Below are 12,556 nucleotides of genomic sequence, written 5' to 3' on the forward strand. Positions count from 1 at the left end.
AGTGAAAAAAATAATCAAAAATATGAATATGAAAACAAAAGTTTATTGAAACTAATGTCCATGCTTGTATAAATTCACTGTTTTAAAGGCTGGTACAATGCTTGTTAGCAAGAACATCTGTAGCCTACAACACCTAACATTTTCCCATCAAACTTGGAAAATGTGCCACAGTAGACATGGTTCTAACAAGTAGGGTCAATGAAACTAGATTGGGAGCATTGAGTTTCAAAGGAAAGATACCAAATGCCTTGCAATACTTTGTCTTTAGAAGGAATATATTTTTTTACTTCATGTGAGTTTGGCTTTCCTTGTAGGCAGGCATAAACATCTGCTTGGGATGAAGGCCCAGTGGGATAGAAGTAAGCCAGATAAAGTATTTTAATTAGGATTCATTTTCCTGTGTATTGTTTACTTGGAAATTAACATGTATAAAAAGTATGATGGGAGTTGTAGGGGCACAGCTCAGTGGTAGACCCCCAAATTTAACCCTCAATGTGTTTGTGCATGAGCATGCACACACATAACCAAACAGAAAACTGTGATAACAATTAGGTGAGATGGGGCAAGAGGTAAATTTTTAAAAACATTGAGTGTGGGTTCTCAGGCAAGATTTTGTGAGGACAGGAAATGCAGCATAGTGTTCTGTGTTAATTGTCTATAATGTATATTTAGAGAAGTTATTTTTGGTAGTTTAGGGGAAGATAATGGTTTTGCCAAATTTCAGCCTAAAATCTGGTTGACTCGGTGGATTATGCCATCTGTTAATTTAGATTTTACTTAGTGCCATCTTGGCACAAATTAAAAAGAAAAGATACAGCATTTTCATTACAGGACAATTTTTAAAAATTTCTAAATACTATATTGCATTTAAGTCATATTGATTCTCTAAAATGCTCACTGGTAATCTGCTTAAATTATAAAGAGAACAGTGATATTAATTGTATTTAAGAATCAAGTAAAATAACATGAATAATATAACTGGAATATGTAAATGAGCCTTGACTCCAGATTGTGTAAATTCTTATTTAATGCTGGTATTCCCAAGAAGTGTTCTAGTGAATCGGTCCAGTTTTGTTTCTTGACGTTTTTCTCCTTCTGTTGAGAACGGTAATGCAGCTAAGTTTGAACCCTATGAAATGATAAGTCTTCCTGTGTCTTTTAAGAACATTGTTTGTACCAGTTAGGCACTACTGTGGGGCCCAAGTGTCCCCTCTAGTGGCAGTCTTGGGTGCCACAGCTGTGTTTTCAACTCCTTAGTAAATCAAAATCCACAGACCTTCTAAAAAGGGACAGTTAGCAGATATTTTAGACTTTGGAGGCCATACAGTCTGGCACAAGTACCCAGCTTGCCTTTGTAGCATGAAGTGGCCACAGGTGAGACACAAACAAAAGGGTGGCTGTGTTCCAAGAAAACTTTTTATGAATGCTGAATTTAAATTTCATATAATTTTCATGTCACAAAATGTCACTGTTTTGACTATTTCCCCCCAATCAAAAAAGATAAAAATCATTTAGTTCCTGTGTTGTACAAAAACAGGTGACGGGCCAGATTAAGCCCAGGGGCCGTACTTGATGTTCTCTGTCTGGTATTAAGATAATGACTGGTTTTATTGGATTACTTGTAAAACATGAAAGGAATGCCATTATGTTGTCTAACGTAATTTAACTTTTTCTGGACTGAGCAGCCGAGGCACTGGTATGGTAAAGGCAGGAAGAAGTGTCTACTTTGTGGTACTTGAGTAAAGGCCAGTCTACAGCCTTGTTTAGCATCTTATTTATCCCTTGAATTACTGGTGATATATACACATACATGTACACTGTGAAACTCTTGTTTTTCAAATTCTAGGTAAAAACACCATTGGTAACAAAATTATGAATACTTATTTACAAATAAGACATTTCCATTAGCATGACAGTTCATGATAAATTAAAAGTCAGCATAAAGGAATATGTGCAATTTTGCATAAGTAATAAAAACATTCAAACTATCAATGCCTTATAGCACTAATAAAGCAACCCGGCATTAGTTTTGACCTTAGAGTTTTTATTTTCTATCCCTCATGTATCCTTGATGTTGCTGAGAAGAAACTGGAGATGGTGCAGCAGTGGAAAAGTCTGGTCATTCACAGGTGTATGCTCTTTCAGGGAGCACACTTAATATTTGCCTCAAACTTTGCTTTTGAAACCATCTATTGACCTACTGAAGATCAAAGTACAAATCTCTGTGTTTACTGATTTGGCAACTTTGCCTATGGAGTAATAATGTACTAGTAATCAGTACATTTTCATTTTGCTCCATATTTGTCATTCCATAAGTGTTCCCAGTGATGTCATGTAAGGTGAAATACATAAAAAATTTTCCAAATGGATCCTTTGTTCTATTATACAGACAAGTACACCACCACCTAATAAATAGAAATGCAGCAGCTTATCTCCACACAATAGCAGAGAATTTCTTACACGATGCCGTGACTTCTCTTTAGTTCATAGAAAAACAGTTCCCTTTCTAGAGAGTGGAAAAGTACCCTCACTTCACCAAGAAAGCCAAAAGTTTGAAAACCAGAGAAATGTGCTCTTTGTACCCTTTCATCCCTCCCACAAGTGGGTAAACAGCAAAAAAAGAAAAGATGCATTTTAACATTCTAACTAGGAATGTGTACAACTGGTCACACATGGGGTGTTTTTTCATCTTTGCTGATTGTTACCAAGTACTTCAATTTCACTTAGGTTGTGCTTTTATTCTTCTTTGGAATGGCGGTTCCAGGAATCATTAAATAGGATATGAACAAATGAGGATGCCAGAGTTCTAGAAGTCAACACAGCTATCTACTGTAGTACAAGTCCAACCTGGAGGAAAGAAATGAAATAGTAAGAACAAATAAATTAATTGATAACATAGTATAAAAGATCTGTGATTTTAAAAGCTATTTAGAATAATCCAAAGGGAAGCAAGGATGGAATTGTCTAGTTAGACTTACTTTGTTTACAAAGACTTTGTCAACATAACTTACCTTTTCAGAATCTGTTCCTGGACACCTCCAGTTGTACAAGTAATACTGTAAACTACCATCTCCTATACCAAACTTGAGTTTTTCCAAGAAGGTCTTATTTTCCATCAAATCTAGTGCATTGAATACATCAAATCCTTTCTGCCAAAGAAAGAAGGATTTAAAATATCAAAGGACTATCTACAGAAATTATAGAAATTATTGGTATAACATTTAATTCCTCTACTAATAGCTTGGATATGCATTTACAATAGGGCTTAATGTCTGCAATGTATAGTATAGGTTAGGAAGACCATACAAAATTGCCTTAAAAAGCTAGAGTGAGTCAACAAGATCTTTCAAAATGCTGAATTTAAAAAAAAAAAAAAAAGTGATCTGATGGCTATCACTGACATAAAAATAACCTATTAAGATTTTAGAAAATATCTTGTTCCTGATTCAGAAGGGAGCAGTGTCTAGATGGTTCCATTTCCAGAATTATTAACTACTGACCTAAGGCCTGACGTAAGTGAAGCTATTGCTAAGAAACCGAAGTTGTAAAGACTTTAAATAGCATGTTTGTCTTGGACTGATACTGGAAAGTAAGTTTAATATTTTAATGGTAAAAATTAAATTTCTTAAAAATGTTATATAGTAATACTATGCAAAATGTGATATAGAAGGAATACCTAAATTTAATTTCTATTTTAACTTATTGACCACTGGGGGAAAGTTGCTGAAAATGAGCAAGTGGGATAATGTTGATTTGGAGACCAAAAGTAGCAAATTTATACAATATTTCAATGATCAAATGCAAGAGAAATCAAGGAAGACATTTTTCAAGTACTGTTTCCAATTTCTCACGAGCAGTTATTTTCCCATATTCAATGTGTATCATCAAAATGTATGTCAGCTGATTCAAATTTATTTTTAAAAGAAAGATATCTATTTAATAATTACCTGAGAATAACTTTTCTGGGAAAATAGATAAATAATAAAAATAAAAAGATATGTATTTTCAAGTTAATTAACTTTCATAGGCTGCATCTTATATCCCTTATGAGTTTTGTGTCTTCTTGTATGAGGGTTAAGTTTTCTAACTTATTTCTTTTTTGTTAAATTGAAATAAAATCAATGATGAAAACAGCCACTAATGTTTTAAAAGAAATACAGCAAAATTCTTCCATTGTCAGTAATGTGTATGGGGTGGGGGAGGGCATTGCATGAATTCCACCTGGATGGAAGAAAATACCATGAGATGTTTTATATATTTTGGCATATACTCTTGAAGAATTAAATTGAACAAATATGAATGAGTCACTCACCAATTTAGCTATAATGAGTGCATCGTTCATGAGGTCCAGCAGGGGTGTCTCTGTGTGAATGTTATAGAAGGAGTAGGCAGCTTTGAGGCTCTTATGAGCAGGGTGGTGCATGACTGTGGACGGGAGCGTGTAGAAGCTCAGGAAGTCAGTCAGTTTCCCACTGGAGCTCTAAGAGACAATGGTGATACCAGGTAAGTGTCTCCTTGAAAAAACTGCATGCAGTTAACACTTTCACCATAACTTTCTGTCCAGACAAAAAGCAACAAGTAAGACTTCTTTCTTGGCAGCCTATTTTGAGCCCCTTCTATTATGCTGGATGGTGGCCAAGAAGAGCAGGCAGTTGGAACCATAGCAGAAGTGCTAGTCAGTGATTTGCATAAAGTTCTTAGAAAGCAAAAGGTCCTACCAGGAAAGTTTCCCTCGGGCTGACCAAAGAGTCAATGTTCTACATTATGAAGTAGTAATGAAAGATTTCATTTGCAGAAATGAAAGCTCTAGGTATTAGAAGGCTGCCATCACCACTCTGAAACACATAGGCTGCCTCCAGGAGAACAACTTGGGAGCTAAGCTAGCCACTTTTCTCATGGAACACTACTTGAAAGTAAAACTGGCCAAGACTGTGGTTGTTCAGACTTGGTATATGGCATAGATTTTTGAAAATGAATAATGAGAGCCTGTCAGTTCCAGAAAAAGAAAATGGCAGGATATATTGCCAATGATAAAATATGAGCTTTCAGGTGTAAGTTAAATTTTTGGAAAAACTTGTATCCTTCACCAAGAGTTACATTATAACCTTTTCTAATACAAAGGTTGTGATATCCACACGTGTGAGTTTTTGATACCACAAGATGAAATGTAACTTCAGTGAATCGGGCTGGGGTTGTGGCTCAGTGGTAGAGCGCTTGCCTAGCGTGTGAGGCACTGGGTTCGATTCTTAGCACCACGTAAACAAATAAAGTTATAAAAAAAAATCAGTGAATCAGTTTTTTTTTTCCAAATAGCCATGTAAAATGTTAAAAACTCATATGCGGATAAAAGATTCATTCAAAGGAAAAGACAGCTTAGTGGCAGAGCACCATGTGAGAGGCCCAGGGTTCAAACCTCAGCACCAAAAAAAGAAAAACAAAAAAACAAGGACAAGACAGACCAATGGATTCTAATGTAATAGAGGATAAAAAGCTTACTAATAAGATTTAAGAGATTTATAATTATCTGAAAAGGCAACTAAAATATTCATTTTTAACCAAATCTTCAATACTTCATATGAAATATTTTCTTCACATACTTAACATATCACAATAGATTGAAAGCAAAAGCAGATAATAGGTTCCCAGTTGTCTTCTATTAAATCAGACATTAACAAAATTTGCAAAAATGCAAATGGTACCATCTTTCACTAATTTTGTGGTTTGGAAAAAGTTATTTTTCATACGAAATATGGTCTTTAGGTAGCATGTAATGAATTGATTATTATTAAATTGTTATGTGGAATAATATCAAATGTCTCAATTTTGAATAAGTAAATATCTATAGATGTAATCCATAAAATAAAAGTTCTTTGAGGTCCTCAATAATTCTTCAGAGAGTAAAGGAGTCCTGAAACAAGAGAGATGAGCTGCCCTGAGAAACTCACATAGGTGCATAAAGATGACATTTTTTTTTTTAAAGCAAAGATGGCAACTCTTTATGTTGCTTTGGAAATAAAAATTTAAGAAACAGACTGCTCAGTTGTTCTTCAGAAATGTCCTTTGAATCCTATCTACCATGGCTCCCCTTCATTACAGCCTTAACTGAGTGTAATAGGTTGGATCTGGAATGTCCCCTCAAAGGCTCATGTATTAAATGGTTAGTTTCCAAAGCAGCCATGTTCAGAGGTAAGGCTTTGGGAAAGTGATTGCATCATGAGGGTTCTAACATCATCAGTGAATTAACTCATTAAGGGATTCATTATATGAAGGCATTATTGGGAGGTGGAAGAAGTTTTAGGAGGAAGAAATCACTAGGGGCAGGCCCTAGAAGGGCATATCTTATCCCCAACTCCTTGCTCTCTCTCTCTTTCTCTTTCCAACCACCATGTCCCTCCAACACAACATTCTGCCTTACCACAGGCCCAAAACAATGGAGCCAACTGACCATGACCTAAAACCTCTGAAATCATGAGCCAAAATAAATTTCTCCTCAGGTTAGTTGATTTTCTCAGATATTTTGTCACAGTGACAAAATGCTGACTTGTATATTGGGCCTGTGATCCCATACTCAGGCACTATGTGACTGCACTAAGTAAATACTTATGTATATAACTAATGTAAACTAAACCCTGGAATCACTTCTAACTGGCCCTCTCCACTCCAAGAATTTACAAGATTAAAAGCAACTCAATCCATTTCTACCAAAAGAGCTTCCAAGTGATTCATCTCAACAAGAATTTGGAAAATCTGGACTGTTACTTTTCCTTCCTTCCTTCCCTCCTTCCTTCCTTCCTTTCTTTAACAAGGATTAAATGGCTGAATCCATGGCATGTCAACCAAAGGCAGTTCAGTTATTCCAAAACCAAAAGAATTAAGCATTAGGATGCAGCCATCTGGTTGAGGTCAATCAAAATAACCTTTGAAAAAGGAGCAAAGCAATTAATCACACAGATAACAACAGAAAAGCATTAATATGTAGTAAATATACACTCTTATCCAGAAATGGAAACTTAAGAAGAAAATGCAATTCCATCAAGATGAGCAGAAATCTAATCCAGAAGCACTGAGTCTTGGAGGAAGAAAGAAGAGACTGGTACTCTGTGCTCTTTCTGGAAAATAAACTTTATCACATGTGGTGCATACTTCTCAGTACTACCTTATCACCTTATGTTTACCTCCACTACAAACGTATCGATAATGTGTTCCTGGGGAAGGAACCAGTGGGCTACTTCCTCTTCATCCATCACCGGGGCTAAATGGAACTGCTTCAGGTAAGTGTTGATTAATTCTCGCACTGCTTTAATATCTTTCGGTTCCATGGGTCTCAAACCTGAAGTCTTGGTAACCTTGTTGGAGGGAAAATAAGACAAATCCCAGAAGTTTAAATGTAAGAGAAGTAAAACTACTTTGTGCCCTTTGTCCGCAGACCCACAGAATACATCACACAGGAGCTTGTTAGAACAGCAGAATATTGGCCCCATCCCAGACCCAGTGTATTAGAAGCTGCAATTGAATAAGATTCCCTGGCGATCTGTATACATGTTAAAGTTTGAGAAGCACTGGGTTAAAATACATGCTAGGAAATGTTCTTCTTTCTATGTGGCAAGTCTTCGGTCAGTACTGCTCATGACCCAAACAAATCAAAAGGAATGCTATGAATTGACTGATAAACTAATACCAAGAATTTTCACAGTCTGTTTGACAGGGCACAACAATTGCCTAACTTCTGGGGGTTTCTGCTTTAAAAATCACCAAATCTAACATTTTGAAAACATAGTTGAGAAACTTATCTTATTCAACAGTTCATAAAAAAGATGTCGTGATTTTGTTTTCCTGAAAACAATATAAGAGTAAATCATATTGGTCAGGATGGGAAGGCAAGAATTTTTTTATTTATATATGACAGTGGAATGCATTATGATTCTTATTCCATATATAGAGAACAGTTTTTCATATCTCTGGTTGTATACACAGTATGTTCACACCATTCGCATCTTCATACCTGTACTTTGGATAATAATGATCGTCACATTTATTAATGATGGGAAAGCAAAAATTTTAATACAATATCTAGGTATTTTCTTTCTGTCTCCACCCCGCCAACCCAGCTGGGGATCAAACCCAGGGCCTCACACATGCTAGGCAAGTAATCTACCACTAAGCTACATTCCAGCTCAATAGCCAGGTATTTTCTAAAGGTGCAGGACTATCTAATACTGGGCCTGGATTTCAGGACATATTGTTTTATTAAAAGGTAATCAGAGTAGGCATTTTAACACCACTACAGAGCTTTATAATTTTAAAATGAAGCCATGGAATAACAAGCCTACCAACTTTGGTTCTCAAAAACTCCCATCATCACTCTGGTTCTCTAGAACTATCCAAACACCCAAGCACTCAAAACTAGACCTAAGAAAGCCCAACAAACAAAACAAAAACATTACAAACTAAAAAATAGCTTAATTTTCCCCCAATAACTTGATTTCCCTTGCTTGGAGAAATATTGGATAAATTTTAGGAAACAAGTAACAAAAATACTGCTTGTCCACCTTTCTGCCCTCAATGGTTTACATATATATATATTTTTTTTTTTTCTTTCTGTGGTATTGGGGACTGAACCCAGGGCTTTACACAGCACTCTACCACTGAGCTATACCCCCAGCTCTGTAAATAGAATAGATCATTATGATTCCTGCAGGTACCCAGGTAGAATCTCATGGGGTAAAATAGGTTTATATCTTGAAGGTACCACTGATATATTGTTACTAGTTGTGCTGAGGTTTCAAGGTTTCAGTGACAGAGTGCTGATTAATTACTGATCAGCATAGAGAGAGAAGAATAAGACATCCATGCTTACATTTACAGATCCAAAAGTTCTTAGCTGCATATTTACTATGGGGTCCTTCAATGATGATTTATGTAATCTACACAGTACTGCAACTAAAATGACATTTAATAATCTAAATTTAGAGAATTTGAGTCCTTAACATTTAATGGACAATTCATATATTTTGTTTTTTGTTGCTCTGAAAGCTGATGAGTCGGAAATATCCAGGTCCCAACTGAAATTAAAAAAAAATAAACATGTATTTCTAAATGCTAGTTAAAAGACTAAAAGCACATATCTATGTAAACCATGGTCAGAATCATTTTCTGCTATGAAGCAGACTTTCTTTGCTTGATTAAATAGCCATTCTTTTTCTTTTGTTACTGGTACAGTAACAATAAATAATATCAAGCAATTAGATTAATTAATGAAAGCAACAGGATATATGACATCTATTAATAGAGAACATTCAGAAGGGAGAAATTTGCCAACTTCTTTCTGAAGTAAAATATTCTCTGGCACATATTTCTCACTGACTCAATATTCACACTGTGAAATCACTAAAGCAACACACCTTTAAGCCCAGCGGCCATCCTTAAATAGCAGTTCTCAAACATTTCAGTACTCTTGGTACTAGTAATTATTGAGAAGCCCTGAAAAGCTTTGATTATGTGGGTTATATATACCCACATTGACCCGATTAGAAATTAAACTGAGAACATTTAAAATCAAAATTTGACATAAGGACACATTCCATATAGCCTCTGGAACACTTTTTAGTTCATTTTTAAGAGGATGAAAGTAAATATGCAAATTATATTTAATTGTTATTATAGAAATAGTGTTGATTTCATGGATTCAAATCCTAAGTCTAATCATCATTATGACATTGAAGGGCCCATGGACCACACTGGTATCCTTTGGTCTCAGAAGGTAGTAGAATGTAAAGACTTAGTGAAACAGTGTTTGGGCAAATACATACAAAGCATCAAAACTTTGGCAATTTACAAGCATTTCAAAAAAAATATTTACCAACACATTAAGGCAAAACAGAACAGAACATACCAGCCATAAAAAGAGGGTAGGACTAGAAAATGGGGGAAAACGATTCAACTGTGCCAACCAGCAATGGCTAAAGAAAAAAAAAAAATGGAAGAACAAAACTTTTAAAATGTGAAATAAACCAACTCTAGCTGTTATCTTCAGGAAGAAGTAGGAAGACTTAAGCTTTAATAAAACATTAAGTTTTTGTATAATGAGAGAAGTAAAGGGGCCATGTTTCCTAAGAGGTCAATGAAAAGTGAAGAGATGTTTCCAGTAACAGAAAATCTGATGTGTCAAATGAAAATCCTGTATCTGAGTCAGATGTACCTTCCAGGGCCCAATTAATGTCCATTACTCACTGGACTGTATGTATATTGAAATCTGTGTAAAATCTGCTTACAAATACATAAGGAAATAAAGCCCAATCTTGTGTTTCAACATGCTCTCCCATGATGTGGGGATAATGACCTGATCTCCTGTGACTGTTATGAATAATAAATGAGATTATAGAAGTTGAATTGTCCAGCACAATGCTGGCCCAAAAAATGTCAACTGCACTATTCAGAAGTCCAGGAAAAAGATATAAAGCAAGTCCTATAAGCAGAAACAATATGAGAGATCAAAAAATGACACTTTCTCTATAAAGCAAGAATTGCATTCAGTAAGGCTCTTCTTATGCTAAATGGTACAAAATTGTTCTTAATTGACTAGATTGCTAGCAGTGGTCTCATCCATCCGATTTCTGGAGACAAAAAGGATCTCGCATATGCTGCACTGTCCAGCTTTTACCAGAAGAGGCAGAGTGCCTCTGTTGTTGGCACCTTCCAGTATTTTTCTTTTTTGATACCAGGAATTGAACCCAGGGGTGCTCTCCCACTGAATTACATCCCAAGTCCTTATAATTTTTATTTTTAAAAATTTTAAGACAAGGTCTTCCTAAGTTGTCCAAGCTGGCCTCAAACTTGCAATCCTCCTGCCTCAGCCTCCTGAGTTGTTGGGATTACAGGTGTGTGCCCCGCTCAATTTTTCAACATCTGCACTTTCACCTCTTGTACCCACTTTACCCACTCTTCTTTTTCCATTAATTACTCTTCATTTTCCTTTTCCATGTCTTAGAAGGGGAAAAGGAGACTGAAACACACCAATGAGAGCTGTCTGGACTGTGGCAACTATTCTTCTCTGTGCTAACCTATATTGTAATGACTATACAGTGTGGCCCATGATGACCCTGGCTGGTGCTTGTTGCCCCTAACAGGGGCATGTGAGAGGTGACAGCATAAGCAACAGGGTCTAACAGAAGAAACACTAATGTCTGGGCTTATATCTCAAACCATCCACTTACTGGTGATGTGCCCTTACATGAGTGTCAACCTTTATAAGTCTATTTTTTCATCTGGATAAGGGGAAAATAAGAACTAACTTCAAAAAGTTGTGAAAACAAACTGAATAATATATGTGAAAGCATACTATTAATTTCAATTTAATGGGGGGAAAAGGCAGTCACTACAACCACATGGCTGAAGCACAAGCTAACTGAAGGGAGATGCCAAAGCCTAGTTTCATGACCAAGGCCTGACCTGTGATTTATCACCAACCATCCAAAACTTTGTTATCTATGAAAAGATTGATATCTGTACCGAAATGTAAAGGCCAAAACTACTTTTAGCATCTTAAATTCTAATCATTCTGAATAAACCAATGGCAAATAACAAAACTCCTTATTATTAAATCCATTTTATGCAGCCTGTAAGTGGATCTTTTCCCTACACAGAAGCTAGACTGCTTTAGCTTCAATAGACTGAAATTTGGGGAGACCAAAGTAGTGAAAAAAAAAAAAAATAGGCATGCTTAAAGTTTTTATTTCAATTCATACAGAGCAAAATTCAAACAAAAGATCCCATTTGCAGCGGATACATTCTAAAAGGGCACCCAGTTTTCACACCTTCTGGAGTTCACAGGTTGTGTGATTTGCTCCTGCTGTGTACAGGCAGGGACTGAGGTTTGCTTCTGTACAATAGAAATGGGACTTGGAACTTGTTTCTAACCAACAGCTGAAGGATTTGTGATTTGCTTCCGATCAATAGAAATGGCAGCTTTCATGAACTGATTATATAAAGTTCTACATCCATCTAGCTGGCAGATTCCCTCTACAGACTCTCTGGCTTTCACTGGCTTTGGTCAATAAGCTTCCATGCTGTGCACTGCCCTATAGAGAAGATCAGGTGACCAAGAACTGAAGATGGCCTCTGGCAGCCTGCAAAGAAGGAGCTGAGGCCCAGTCAACCAGCCAGCAAAGAAGTCAATCCTGCCAACAACCATGGACGCCTGAAAGCCGGTACTTCCTCAGTCAAGTTTCAGAGGAGACCCCAGTTCTGGCTGCTACTTTGATGACAGCTTCATAAGAACCCAAAGAATGGGACACAGCTAAGTGGTACCTGGATTCCTGACCTGCAAAACCCATGCAAGAATAAATGTGCTGGGGTTGGGCTTAGGGTTGTGGCTCAGCCTAGTTGTGCTCGCCTAGCATGTGCGAGGTGCTGGGTTCGAACCTCAACACCACATAAAAATAAAGGTATTGTATCCGACTACAATTAAAAATAATTAAAGAAAAAAAAAGAATAAATGTGCTGTCTTAAGCTGCTCTGTGACAATCTTTTACAGAGTAAATGATAAATAACACACCAT

At 36.4% G+C, this 12,556-nt stretch overlaps 1 protein-coding gene across 7 annotated transcripts in view; it reads right to left on the bottom strand.

Annotated features, from left to right (window-relative positions):
• Nucleotides 1–23: 23 nt before the first annotated feature.
• Nucleotides 24–12,556, bottom strand: part of NMT2 (N-myristoyltransferase 2) — a 44,601-nt gene continuing 32,068 nt past the window's right edge. For 6 of the 7 annotated variants that reach the window (XM_081300415.1, XM_081300417.1, XM_081300420.1 and 3 more), the window contains 3 exons: nt 7,176–7,346; nt 4,313–4,480; nt 2,862–3,149 (listed from right to left, as the gene is read on the bottom strand). In XM_081300415.1, coding sequence (XP_081156541.1) covers nt 2,925–3,149; nt 4,313–4,480; nt 7,176–7,346 — 564 coding nt within the window. In that variant the 3' untranslated portion in view covers nt 2,862–2,924. The other variant, XM_081300416.1, reaches the window with a different exon arrangement.

The sequence above is a fragment of the Spermophilus citellus genome (genome assembly GCF_964194105.1).
Source record: "Spermophilus citellus genome assembly, chromosome: 6".
NCBI classification, from domain to species: Eukaryota; Metazoa; Chordata; class Mammalia; order Rodentia; family Sciuridae; genus Spermophilus; species Spermophilus citellus.